Source organism: Hylobates moloch, unplaced genomic scaffold (assembly GCF_009828535.3).
Source record: "Hylobates moloch isolate HMO894 unplaced genomic scaffold, HMol_V3 SCAFFOLD_2, whole genome shotgun sequence".
NCBI lineage: Eukaryota > Metazoa > Chordata > Mammalia > Primates > Hylobatidae > Hylobates > Hylobates moloch.
Genome location: NW_026652277.1, coordinates 5,168,431 through 5,183,446, shown reverse-complemented (window position 1 = coordinate 5,183,446; position 15,016 = coordinate 5,168,431). Strand labels below are relative to the sequence as shown.

The following is a 15,016-nucleotide window of genomic DNA, read 5'->3' as shown; positions in this document are numbered from 1 at the left end:
TAGGAAGCTGGCAGTTATTAATGAAGTCCTGGACATTTTAGGTCAATTGTTATGGTAGTTATTATTTGGCTTCTTGGATTGTCAAGTCATTGTCTGTTTATACAGGTGATCCTTAAGCTTCATATTCTTTGTTCATCAAGTTATAGAAACACCACTGATGAGTGTCTTTCCTGCAAAAATGTACAAGCTTAAATCAAATCAAGGGCTTCTGGAGTTTTCTAAGCTAAATATGAAGGAGAAATTTTTTTGTTGTTGTTTTTGTTTTTTTCCGACAAGGAACACAAAGGAAACTGGCTATAAGGTAAAAGAGGAGGTCTGGAAAGCTTCACAGATGAATTAATACTTAAGTAATACAAAGTATTACTGAATCTGAAAGAAAAATAGCAATTAACAAAGCATTAAGGTGGAGTGAAATGAGTTACATTCTGGAAACTGCAAGTAGTTCCTCACATTTGAGTAAAGAAATAAGGAAGGGCTAAAGCATGAAAGGCCTCACTTACTGCACTCAGAGAGAATGGACTTGATCTTGAGTATGTGTGGCAGCCATTGAATCTTAAGTAACGTGAACAATGGATTGTAAGAAGGCAAGACTGCTCAGTTGGGAGGCAGCTCCAATATTGCTTACAAAAGATGATTGGAGCTCTGGCAGCAGTAACAAGATTAGAGTGGAGAAGCTGATTTGAGAGAAGGTTCGATGTCAAAATTGCCAGGAAAGACTTTCCCCTTTTCCTCCCTAAACCTGTTCAGTTATTACCAAGGTTCTTCATCTGGGGAAAATATGATGCCACTAACAGAAATTAGATGCAAAGATCTTAAGATATTTAAAACAAACATTTCCTAAATAATTATTTGGAGAAGATCAAAACACAGTAAGACTACTCATGGAGCTCAAACTATTTTTGAGGGCCTCTTTAGTGGGCAAAACAACCTAAGAAGCTGATTATTCCATCTTTTCTTGCTACTGCAGAAAAGTCAAGCAACAACAAAGAAAATGGTATTTTTTTTCTTGAGAAAACCCTGGAACAAGGTATTTAAACAAAAAAAGTCATCTGAAATAAATTATAATTCGTATCAAGAAATACATAGGATGACTATCATAAACAAATGGTAAAAGATTATGGGAAAGACAGGACCTCTCTGTCATGAGTCCACAGATCACACTTAAAAATACTGCTCTAGGAATTAATACTCTTAGTGTATTAAGTGCTACTGTATGCTACATGGTTAGCAGGAGCCATCAGTGGGCACTGGCTTAAGAAAAAGCAATTATGATTTCTCAGGTTATTTTAAGTCTAATACAAACCTACATTACAAAGTGGCATTAACTGTGGCACTTAAAATATTCAGTAAATACTTCCTTTCAGGTATAAGTATTAGGGAGTATTACAAAACCAAAGCTACTAATTTCTTTATTCCCTAGAAATGACCACGCTAACCTCGGAATGCATTTGCCATCTAAAAGCTGGAAAGAAAAATGGTTCTTAAGAATTTTTAAAAGGTTAACTGGAAAAATATTTCCAATCATATGATAAAATTCTTTCCAGCAGTATCTGTAACCAGCTGTACAGTAATGCTATTTTTTCCCACTTCAATAACAAGCTTCTATTTATTTTGAATACCCATGGAAAAAAGGAACCCAAAAAACAAACTGTGCCCACAAAGTATGTGAGACAGTGCCAACTTTCACAAATCTTGGAAAGACATATACTCATTTTTCACAAGGGTCAGACTCAAAATGTAATAGCTATTTTAAATTCTTGTGGGGAAAAAAATGATTTCATAAAACATTAAGATTGCAAGTTGTTTTTCCAGAAGATACATAGAATAAACTCCTAAAAAGGAGGGCTTAAAGGATGAAATGTAGAGCAAAAAGTGGCAGTCCACCTTTTCAAGAATTTTTGTCCATATATCCAATGTATTTTTCCATATATCCAAATAATTATAACATTTAAGGAATAAAATAATACATTAAGGAATTAGCTTAGTGCATTAAATTAAGTTCCCGATTTGACTCCTGTAGATTTTCCTTGGCCTTTAATGTATTTCCTTTCATATCATTTGGTATGTTTTTGAACAATGTATTTACACTAAATTAGATTTAGTCTAAAGAAATCATAATTAAAATGATAAAGCCGCTGTTCAAAAGAAAAGCATCTTGTTAATTCATTCTTAAGCCAAATTATGTTTTCGGAGATTCTGATTTGTGTCACCACCTCCTCCATCATGCCAGATAAGACCTGACCTGAAATTATAAATATTTTCAAAAAACGTATTGAAAATTACTATTACCAACAGGAAAAAAGCATTCTTAAAAGCATAATTTACCCTCAAGATGCATTCATCATAAAAAATGGATGTAGAATGAAAACGAGTTTCAGAAAAAGATTTTAAAAAGGACAATGTTATCATTTATTGGGTGCCTACTATGTGACATGCACTGTACATATACTCTTATCCTAAAAATAACATTTTTTCCAATTAAATAAAAAATGTAATCTGTAAATGCCAAACATAAAAAGAATTATACCATACATGTAAAAAGAATGGTATAATTTATCCTCTGCAGTTAACATTTTTTACATTTGGGGTGTGCTAAGCAACTGAGGTTCTCAATTTCTTTGCAAATCAGGCAAAAACAAACTAAATTATTATAGAAACAATTCATTTATTTGGGTCACATATCTGATGTAGTAGACATCCACTACTGTTTTGACTGTTCAGCATCTTTGCTATTAAGGAGTTGTCTCTTCTTCCACTTCTGACAATCATGTAGACTATGTCTCCTATCATACTAGGGTTTTCTCATCTGCATGAGAGTCTCAACTAATACATACATCTTGGAATATCTTGGCTAGAACACAGTTGAGCATCTAGAAACTAGCAAACACCGCCCCCAAAGCACCCCAGACATCCTAATGTCCTGCATTAATTCTCAGGCCTTGCCCACAGCAGCAAATTCAGGGAAGAGGGAACAGGGGATAATGACACCAGCAAGTAACAGAAGGAAAGAGAAATTCTGAAGGCTTCCATCATTAAAAATCCAGTACTCTTTGGAAACAGTGTGGCAATTCCTTAAGATGTTAGTGGTAAGTTCACCATAGGACCTGATAATTCCACCCCCAAGAATTTACCCAAGAGGAGTGAAAACGTATGTCTACACAAAGACCTTTTTTTTTTTTTTTTTTTGAGACGGAGTTTTGCTCTGTCACCCAGGCTGGAGTGCAGTGGTACGATCTCGGCTCACTACAACCTCCACCTCCTGGGTTCAAGCGATTCTCCTGCCTCAATCTCTCGAGTAGCTAGGATTACAGGCACACGCCACCACGCCCAGCTAAATTTTATATTTTTAGTAGAGACAGGCCATGTTGACCAGGCTGGTCTCGAACTCCTGACCTCAGGTGATCCACCCGCCTCGGCCTCCCAAAGTGCTGGGATTATAGGGGTGAGCCACCGCACCCAGCCTACACAAAGACTTATGTGCAAATGTTCATAGCAGCGTTATCCATAAAAGCACCAAACTGGAAACAAATCAAATGTACAACAGCTGGTAAATGGAGTTGACAAAATGTAGTATATTCATATAATGGAATATGGTTTGGCAATAAAATGAAATACTGATGTGTGTGAAAGAAGGCAGATGCAGAAAGACTACGCATTGTATGATTCCACTTATATGTCCTGAAAATAGAAATTTATAGAGCTAGAAAGCAGATCAGTGGCTGCCTAGGGCTGGGGTGGGAGCAGGGATATTTGGGGTGATGAAATGTTCTAACAGTGGATTGTGGTAATGACTGCACAACTCTATAAATTTACTGATAATCACTGAATTGTTCACCTACAAAGGGTGAATGTTATGATATACAAATCATATCTCAATAAACTATTTAAAAACGTAGTCAACTTATTTGGGAGCACATGGCCTTACAAGCTTCTGTGAGCATGCTTTTTATTTTTGGCAACTACTACTACTACTAATAAAGATCCTGGGTTGTCAAGAATTGGTTTAAGACTATACCTTTAACTCTGGATATCCACTGTACAAATCCATCAATTAATTTTACTGGAAAAACAAAATTCAAAGAGTTAGCCTTATCACTGTTGGTAGATCATAGGTCATACTATTATTTTTCTACCAATGGACAGCATTATTTCAAAACTGCAAAAAAGGAAAATATAAAATCCTTAAAAGGATCAGTATGTATTTATATCTCTGCCATATGGGTGATATGTAAAGTTCTATGGCTTTCCCTAAGGCCCCGAAAGACAGAAATAAAATTACTTAAACATTATTTGTGTCCAATTTTCAGGACCTTAGACATAGGTACTATGAAGTGAGATTTAGAGACTAAGTAACTTGCCCAAGGTCCTTAAGAGTCAGAATTTGAACCTAGGAAGTCTGACTGCTTTTAATGCCTAAACTCTTTAAACATTACTCTTTGTCTACGGGTTCTAGTCTAAAAGAACGTTAAAAGAATATACATTCTCAAAGGAGAAGACAGAAAATAATTAGGTAAATCAAAGCTGAGGCCAGAACAGACTTGGTATCAAAAAAAAAAACTAGGCCAGAAAAGCATGCCTCGTTCTGAGCTCTCAATCATGTAGTATAACCTAGGGTTCTTTAGAAAGACCCTTGCTGGCTGGGCACAGTGACTCACACTTGTAATCCCAGCACTTTGGGAGGTCAAGGTGGGCGGATCACGAGATCAGGAGATCAAAACCATCCTGGCCAACATGGTGAAACCCAATCTCTACTAAAAATACAAAAATTATCTGGGCGTGGTGGCACATGCCTGTAATCCCAGTTACTCGGGAGGCTGAGAAAGGAGGATCACTTGAACCAGGGCGTTGGAGGCTGCAGTGAGCCGAGATCGCGCCACTGCACTCCAGCCTGGCAACAGAGCAAGACTCCATCTAAAAAAAAAAAAAAAAAAAAAAAAAAAAATTAAATAAAATAAAAAAGAAAGACCTTTGCCCACTACCCAGAACTGGGAAGTGAGGAGAAAGAAGTTAAGAGGCCTGTCATATCACAGGCAATATCTACATAGAAAACATAACTGCTGCCCCAGAGAAACTTGCATAGGTGTATGGAGGAGATGTACCAACAAACAACCTAAAATCCCAAATACATCTTATACAACATACCAAATAAATTCCACCTGAATTATAAAAATTTTATGTTATAGTATCTCACTGTACAGAATATCATAATGTATTTAGCTTCCTCCTCCTGTTTTTTCTAAACTTTCTACTACACAAATGTGCTAGGATATACTTTCTTGTACATACATCCCTGTATGCTTGCCCATTACTTTAAGATAAATTTCTGTGGGTAGAACTGCTTGGTTTAAAGATTTGCATTAAAATTTTGTTTTATTTGCTATATTTCCCTTCAAATACACATAATGGGAATACCAGAAAGAGAGGAAAAGAGCAGAAAAAAAAAAAAAACTTCAAAGAAACAATGGCTGAAGCTTCTCAAAATTTATTGAAAAACAACCACTTACACATTTGGAAAAAGCTCAATAAACTTCAAGTAAGATAAACACAAAGATATCCACAGACAGACACATCATAGTAAAAATGGTAAAAGTTAAAGATAAGAAAATCTTAAAAGCAGCAAGAGAAAAAAAGACTTATTTACAAGGAACCCCAAAAAGATTCTGACTTCTTAACAGAAACAATGGAAGACAAAAGCAGTGTGATAACATATTCAAAGTGCTCAAAGAAAAAGAAAATTTCAGAAAAGAATCCTATACTATCAAAATTATCTTTCAAGAATGAAGGAGAAACAAAGACTTTCCCATAAAAACAACAACAACAACAACAACAACAAAACAAAGAAAAAAACAAAGAGAATTTGTTGCTAGCAGACTTGCCTTACAAGAAATACCATAAGAAGAATTTCAGGCTGAAAGCAAGTGATCCCAGACAGTAATCTGGGTTCACATACAAAACCCCAAAAAGCCTAGTAAAAGTAGTTTCAATGAAAAAAATCAGTAAAGAAATTCAAATGTTATAAATCAGAAAATTCTCACTTAATGCAAAAGAAAGCAATAAAAGAGGAATAGAGAAACAAAAGACATATATAACACAACAAAATGGCAGACATAAATCCAACTGTATCAATAAATAACATTAAATGTGATTGGAGTAAACAACCCAATCAAAAGAAAGGGACAGCCAGACAAGATCAAAACCAACCAACCAACCAACCAGGATCCAACTATATGCTGTCCACAGAAGACACACTTTTGTTTCACAGATATAAACAGCTTGAAAATAAAGGGATAAACATGTATCATGCAAATAGCAAGCCACAAGAAAGCTAGAGTAGCTATATTAACATCAAACAAAACAGTCTTTCAAAGAAAAAAATGTTACCAAAGAGGGATATTTTATAATGATAAAAGGATTGATCCATCAGGAAGATATAATTACAAACATGTGCATATAAAAACAGCACAATCTCAGTAAATGTAAAAGGATAGAAATAATACATAATACAAAGTGTATTCTCCAGCTACAATGTAATGAAATTAGTAAAAATTTGTGAAAGTCACAATTATGTGGAAATTAAACAATGCATTCCTAAATAATTAATGGCTCAAAGAAGTCAAAGAGAAATCAGAATTTGAGATTAATGATAGTGAAGACACAATATATCAAAATTTATGAGATGCAGCTAAGGCAATGCTCAGAGGGAAATTTATAGCTGTATCCCTATATTAAGAAAAAAATCTCAAATCAGTAACTTAATCTATAATCATGACACTGGAAACAAAAAGGGCCAACTAAACCTAAAGCAAGCGGACTAATCTGAGCAGATTACTCAGATTACTGAGCAGGAAGAAGGAAACAATAAGGATTAAAGTGAAAACAAAATAAAGAATAGAAGAACAAAGAAAATTAATGATGCCAAAATCACATTCTTTGGAAAGATCAAGATTGACAAGCCTTTAGCTAGATTGACCATTATAAAAAGGATGAAGACACAAATTACAAGAATCAGAAATAAAAGAGGGGACATTACTATTGACATTACATGAAAAGGATTATAAATAAATACTATGAACAAGAGTACACCAACAAATTAGATAACTTTGATGAAACAAATTCCTAAAGAGATACAACCTACTGAAACTGACTTAATAAGAAACAAACTATCAGAAGACACCTATAACAAGAGATGAGATTGAATTAATAATAATAATAAACTATCCACAGAGAAAAGTCTAGGCCTAGGTGGCTTTACACTGAATTCTACCAAACACTGAAAGAAGACCAATTCTTCACAAACTCTTTCAAAAAAAAACAAAACAGTAGGGAATACTTCTCAACTGATTTTATGAGGCCAGTATTATCCCAATACCATAACCAGACAAGCATAGTACAAGATAATAAAACTACAGATCAATATCTCATGAATATATATACACAAATATTCAACAAAATATTAACAAAATGGATCCAACAATATATAAAAAAAAGCTATACACAACAATATATAAAAAAAAGCAGGACTTATACCAGGAAGGCAAAGTTGGTTTAACATCCCAAAAAATCAATTAATGTAACACATCAATAATAACAACAACCACATGATCATTTCAATAGACAAAAGAAAAAAAACCCTAAAACCTTTCATGATAAAAACCACTCAAAAACTAGAAATAGAATGGAACTTCCTCAACCTGATAAAGGACATCTACAAAGCTTACAACTAACATCATACTTAATGGTGAAAGATGGTATGTTTTCCCCTTAAGATCAGAAACAAAACAAGAATTTCCCGTCTCTCCACTTCTGTTCAGCGTTGTACAGGAGGCCCTACCCAGGGCAATTAGGAAAGAGAAAAAAGTAAAGGGCATCCAGAGATTGGAAAAAGAAGTAAAACTATTTTTATTTGCTGATGACATGACCCTGTACATAGTAAGTCCTAAAGAAACCACTAAAAAACTATTAGAACTAATGAGTTCAGCAAGGTAGCAGGATCCAAGATCAATATACAAAAATCAATTGTATGTGTTCCTATACAATTGAAATTATTAAACTGAAAATAAAGTGATACAAAGCGGGGCAGGGAAGTGCTGGGTAGAGGAGAGCGTGGTCCCGCGCTAGGGCTCCATCCCCGGGCCTGGGCCCACGGACCTAAGTGAGGATAGGCATTTCTGTTTTCCTACCCAAATGTTGCATTTCCCAAGACCACCCTGGCCCACCACACCCCCATCCTCTGCCTATAAAAGCACATCCCCATCCTGTGTCTATAAAAACCCCTGAGACCCTAGCAGGCAGACACACGGGTGGCTGGATGTCAAGAGCAACACCGACATGGGAGTACACCAGCACGCTGGCAGGCCATCGATTCGCAGAATGACACAGAGCTTGGCCAGGGAGGTTGGAGGAGAATTGGGCAACCTGACACCAGGGGAAAGCCATTTCCCTTCTGGCTCCCCCATCTGCTGAGAGCTACTTCCACTCTATAAAACTTGTAATCATTATCTAAGCCAACGTGTCATCTGATTGTTCCAGTACATCAAGGCAAGAACCCTGGGATACAGAAAGCCCCCTGTCCTTACAATAAGGCAAGGGTCTAACTGAGCTGACGAATACAAGCCGCCTATGGATGGCTAAACTAAAAGAGTACCCTGTAACACACGCCCACTGAGGCTTCAGCTGTAAACATTCACCATAGACAAGGCCATGGGGTTGGAGCCCCACAGCCTGCCCTATCTATATGTTCCCCTAGAGGTTTGAACAGCAGGGCACCGAAGAAGCGAGCACATCCCCAGTGCACGCCCTGCGAGGGGGAAAAGGGAACTTTTCCCATTTCAAAAGAAATGAATCCCATTTACAACTGCATCAAAAAGAACAAAATAGTTGGGAATAAATTTAGCAAAACATGCAGAACTATACTCTGAAAACTACAAAACACTGTTGAAAATCATTAAAGATCTAAATAATTGGAAAAACATCCCTTGTCCATGGATCAGACTACTTAACTCTCTGCAGAGGGCAATACTCCTGAAAATGATCTACAAGATTTAATGCAATCTCTATCAGAATCCCTGTGGACTCCTTTGTAAAAATCGATAAGCTGATTCTAAAATTCACATAGAATTGCAGGAGACCCAGGATAGCCACAACAATCTTGGGGAAAAAAGAACAAAGTAGGAGGACTCACACATCCCAATTTCAAAACTTACTATACAAAGCAATGGTAATCAATACACCATGGTAATGGCATAGGGCTATTACATATAGATCAAGGGAATAAAAGTCAAAGTCTAAAAATAAACTCTCATGCTTATGGTCAACTGATTTGTGACAAGGGTGCTAAGACTACTCAGTGGGAGAAAGAACAGTCTTCAAAAAATGGTGCTCGGGTACCTGGATAGACACATGAAAAAGAATTAAGTTGGGCCCTCATCTCACATTATATACAAAAACTCAAAATGGATTAAAGACCTAAATGTAAAAGCTAAAATGATAAAATTCTCAGAAGCAAGCACTGGGGAAAGGATTCATAACAATGGATTTAGCAGTGATTTCTTGGATGTGACACCAAAACACAGGCAACAAAAGCAAAAATAGACAAGTAGGACTACAAACTAAAACATTTTTGTGCTTCGAAGAACATCATGAAAGTGAAAAGATAACCCACAGAATAAGAGAAAATATTTGCAAATAATCTATCTGATAAGGGACTTGTATCCAGAATAAAGAACTCTTAACAACTCAATAAAAAAGAAATTTAAAAATGAACAGGGCCAGGTGCGGTGGCTCACGCCTGTAATCCCAGCACTTTGGGAGGCTAAGGCGGGCAAATCACAAGGTCAGGAGTTCAAGACCAACCTGGCCAACATGGTGAAACTCTGTCTCTACTAAAAATACAAAAAATTAGCCACGCGTGGTGACACATGCCTGTAGTGTAGTCCCAGCTACTCGGTAGGCTGAGGCAGGAGAATCACTTGAACCCGGGAGGCAGAGGTTGCAGTGAGCCGAGATCACGCCACTGCACTCCAGCCCCGGTGACAGAGTGAGACTCGGTCTCAAAAAAAAAAAAAAAAAAAAAAAAAGAGCAAAGGATGGCCCACCAAAAATGGCCACACACGTTACATAAATCCATTCATATGCAATGTCCAGAACAGAGAAATTCTTACAGACCGAAGATTAGGTTTTGGGGCAGAAGGGGTAGGAGGGGAACAATAGCTAAAGGGTACAAATGCTCTTTTTGGGGGTGATGAAAATGTTCTAAGTAGTACATTTAGATTTAAGTGGGTAATTGTGTACAGATAGATTTAGGTGGGTAAATTGTGCTGTACGTATTTGTCTTTCAAATTAGTTTATACTGAGTTTTGCCTGCAGAACGTTTTTCAATAGTCACATAATCATACACACAAATCCTTTTCCTTATGATTTCTGAATCTGATACAGTGCTTAGTTGCTTCTTGCCTCACAATTAATACTATCTTGTAATATTTTATGTATTCTTGTAGATGATCTTACATCTTTTCTGGAAAAGGAATATGTTATTTAATTCTCCATTTTCCCTCCATGGTTCTTCTGTGTCTCACTCTCCTCATGCTGCCTGTGTTACTACGCTTTTCTCACAATGTATCATTTCCTACCTCACACAAAAAATAGAGGTCTGGCGGGAAAGTCCTCAAATTCCTGCTCACAACACACCCCATTCTTCAAAACTATATACCATCCATAGCTTCTTGTTAGGCTAAATCCTCTACTTTTAATTTGGATTCTATCCTTTTCCGCCTTCTTGGATCCTTGTTCAACCATTTTTCTCCTCTACTGTCTGTTCAACTTCTCCCTCTATTTGTTAACTCAGCACAGCACATCAAGGGAATTTATTCTTTCTTAAGAGTCTATCCCACAAACTTGTGTTATTTCCCTCTGTTCTTTCTTGTCTTCCTGTTGCAGTGAAACTTCTCTTCACCAATCCCACTGCCAGCTATCAGATTCGAACAATCATCATTTTTTCATTTAGACTACTGCAGACTGATTTCCTACCAATCCATCATCTAAACTTGGAAATTTTAATTTGGTATACACAGCTGGGTCCACAAATCTCCTGAAATGTTTATGTATATGTGCACATTTTTGGGGAATAGTTTTCATAAAATATGAAGAGTGAGATGACTCCAAAATGTTGCTTATTTTTCTCATGGAAGACAAACTGATCTTTTAAAATGCAAGTATGTCATGCCATTGGCTCATTTAAAGTCTTTATTTCCCCATTACCATGAAGATAAAACTCAAATTCTGTCAAGGCATACAAGGTCTCTTCATGATGTGGCTCTTACCTCTTTAGCATAATCTCTCATGACTACCTCCTCCTCCTCCCCACAATGGTCTCCTCTCCTCTATACAAATAGCACTGTTAATATAGTAATAAAATAGAATATATACCCAGAACTCATCAGACTCATTTGCTTCAGGGCCTTTCTACATGCTTCTCTGCCTGAAATCATCCATTTACATCTGCTCTCTAAACTGGTCCTTAAAGACTCAGGGATTACAACAGGAAATCATTTCCTATTCTCTCCAGTCAGGATTAAGTGTTCCTTTTAATCTACGGCATTCTGTGTATACCACTATAATAACTTTTATCACACATAATAATTACTAACCTACTTATCTTTCTTCCCCACTAGATTATAAATCTTAAACAGTAAGAACAGTATTTTTCCATTTCCATATTCCTAGTGTTGGCACTCACATTGTATTTTCTGAACAAATCGCATATTCCCTTCTCAACCTGTCGCAAAACACTCTAAGTTCGATATTGTAACCATTCTTGGAAACTATCTAAGATAATACTCTCTTCTCATTACCAAATTTAATTTTCATTCCTCATCTAGCTTAATCCTCATCTTATTTTACTTAATCCTCATTTTATTTGACCTATCAATAACATCTGACATAGCTCGTCACGTCCTCTTTCTTGAAATTCTTTCTTCATTTGGCCTCCTGGATACTGTTCTCACTTGGTTCCCTTCCTCCTAATTCACCAGCTATCCCCTGAGCTTCGCTTTGTGAAATTTCACTGAGCCAAACACGACTCATACACCCTCATTTCAATGTATACTTCCACAAAAAGTAAAAAGAACACGAAAATGGTTGTGATGAACTCTCTAATAGGCATCTCATAACATATCCCGAAGTCAACTTATCCCTTAGTCTTTTCTTTCTCAGGACATGGAAGCCCATTCTCGTGGTGCTCACCATGACAGTTTCCGTCTGAGCAAAGGCATTTGGGAACGCCAGCCTACAGCCAGTTGGGGGTGGAGAACAAAACCATTGTGGTTTTTCCTAAGTCTCCCCTGAGAAACAGTCAGGAGGCGAGGAGACTCAATAAACCCGCCCCTTTGCCACAGGCAGGGAAAATCGCAGTTTGGGGTCTCAGGACCGACCTCGGTCCAAGGCCAGGCACACTGTCACTCCAGCCTGTGCCACCCTCACTTCCAGCGGCCCCGGTACCCCCCACCCCCCGCAGTCACCTCCCCCACCCCCCATTCACCTCCCAGCTGCCCTCGCCTCCCCCTGGCCCTCACCAACCCCCACCCCCCCCGCCGCCGCCCCCCACATCCAACTCCCGGCCAGCCCTCCCCTCCCCCTGGCCCCTGCCTCTCCAACACTCACCTCCCGTTCGGCCCTCTGCTCCCCCATACTCACCTCCCGTTCGGCCCTCTGCTCCCCCATACTCACCTTCCGTTCGGCTCTCCCCTCCCCAACACTCACCTTCCGTTCGGCTCTCCCCTCCCCCATACTCACCTTCCGTTCGGCTCTCCCCTCCCCCACACTCACCTTCCGTTCGGCTCCGGCCCGGAGGTGTCAGCCGAAGGCGCCGTCGCTCCCTCCGTGCTGAGCCCAGAGGCCCGGCGGCTTCGCCTCCGCGGCCGAGGCTGCTTCTGAGCCGCCAGCTCGGGCTCCATGGCACGGAGGAGGGGGTGGGGCGGTGGCCGAGTGCCCGGGAGACCGGCAGGGACGGGCACGATGCCCGCCAGCCACTGCCAGGCAGAAAGCGCCTGTCAGCGGACTGCAGCCGCCACCGCCGTCATCCGGGGATTTGAAAATGGCGGCTGAGCAGCGATCAGCCAATCAGTGAGCGCGTAGCGGTTCCTAGGAGACGTGGAGTCCCGCCCCTCCGCCGTTCCGGAGATCTACTTGCCTAGCAAAGAGCCGAGGAAAATTTGCTCTTAACTCCTGAGCGCTTCCCTGAGTCCCCAAGGCCCGGTACCTCCTTCATTGTTCATTAGGACTCACTACAGGCCAAGGCAAATGGACTGGAAGCATTTTAATTCACCAGATCTTTCTTAGCATTTGGGGAGAAGAGGGGTCCAAACTAATGACCTGTAAACAAGGCTTGTTTATTGGCCATATACACACTAAATTATTGTGCACGTGGCCAATATGAGATATATTTCCAATTACCAAAGGTTATGCAAGTGTGTTCCTGGGACTGTCTCTAGGAAACCAGCAAAATCTAATTATGAGCCCTCATGTCTTCTAATAAGGATGACACAGTCTCTCCCCAGCAAAACAGAATGAAGTGACTTCATCCTTTGCTTGTAAAAGTCAGCAAAAGACACAATATAAAATAAAGGACCGCCTCAAGTAAAAAAAAAAAAAAAAGTTAAACAAATTACACGTTCTTTGTTTTTAAATATTGCTTTATATGTGTCAAAGTCTTTAAAAATAGCTTCTCCTGACCGGGCGCGGTGGCTCACGCCTGTAATGCCAGCACTTTGGGAGGCTGAGGCAGGCGGATCACCAGATGAGGCGATCAAGACCATCCTGGCCAACATGGTGAAACCCCGTCGCTACTAAAATACAAAAATTAGCTGGGCATGGTGGCGCATGCCTGTAATCCCAGCTACTCAGGAGGCTGAGGCAGGAGAATTAATTGGACCAGAGAGTCAGAGCTTGCATTGAGCCAAGATCGTGCCACTGCACTCCAGCCCAGTGACAGAGCCAGACTCCGTCTCAAAAAAAAAAAAAAAAATCTTCTCCTTTGCCACTATATTTCCACTTCTGGAAATTTATCCTAAAAAATAAAATTATATAAACATGAAGCTATTAATGACATTGTTTATAATAGAAACATTTAAGACAACCTAAATAAACAATGATTTACAGCTCATCCACTGAGAAGAATATTTTCAGCCAACAAAAATGAAGTGTGAAGGATGTAATAGTATACTGGTAATTTGAAATAAAAACATGAAGTATAGAGGTATATTCAGTATATTCAAAGTTATGAATTACAAGAGATTATACAAAGGAAAAAGATAATGTCAATGTATTAAAATATATTAAATGTATTAAAAAGTCAATGTATTAAAATGTCTCTAGGTAGTTAGACTTTAGGTATTCAAAATTTTTATTTTTATTTTTTGCATTTAATTTTTTTAAAAATAAGAACATATTATAACATGAGGGAAAAATGTTTTAGTTTTAAAAAGAGTAAGAAATTAGGGAGTAAGATTGAGAGGTGAAGCCAGCTGGACTTCCTGGGTCGAGTGGGGACTTGGAAAACTTTTCTGTCTAGCAAAAGGATTGTAAAACACACCAATCAGTGCTCTGTAGCTAGCAAGGGGATTCTAAAATGCACCAATCAGCACTCTGTAAAAATGCACCAATCAGTGCTCTGTAGCTAGCAAGAGGATTGTAAAATGCACCAATCAGTGCTCTGTAGCTAGCAAGAGGATTGTAAATTGCACCAATCAGTGCTCTGTAAAAAGCACCAATCAGCAGGACCCTAAAAGTAGCCAATCGCAGGGAGGATTGAAAAAAGGGCACTCTTGATAGGACAAAAATGGAACATGGGAGGGCACAAATAAGGGAATAAAACCTGGCCACCCCAGCCAGCAGGGCAACCCACTGGGGTCCCCTTCCACACTGTGGAAGCTTTGTTCTTTCGCTCTTTACAATAAATCTTGCTGCTGCTCACTCTTTGGGTCTGTGCCACCTTTAAGAGCTGTAACACTCACCATGAAGG

At 38.8% G+C, this 15,016-nt stretch overlaps 1 protein-coding gene across 1 annotated transcript in view; it reads right to left on the bottom strand.

The window, feature by feature from the left end:
- Positions 1-13,086, bottom strand: part of NET1 (neuroepithelial cell transforming 1) — a 46,374-nt gene extending 33,288 nt beyond the window's left edge. Inside the window, exon 1 of the mRNA XM_032146678.2 lies at positions 12,823-13,086. Within this exon, the coding sequence (XP_032002569.1) occupies positions 12,823-12,950 (128 nt within the window). The 5' untranslated portion in view covers positions 12,951-13,086. The remainder of the gene's footprint in view (positions 1-12,822) is intronic.
- Between the last annotated feature and the right edge of the window lie 1,930 nt (positions 13,087-15,016).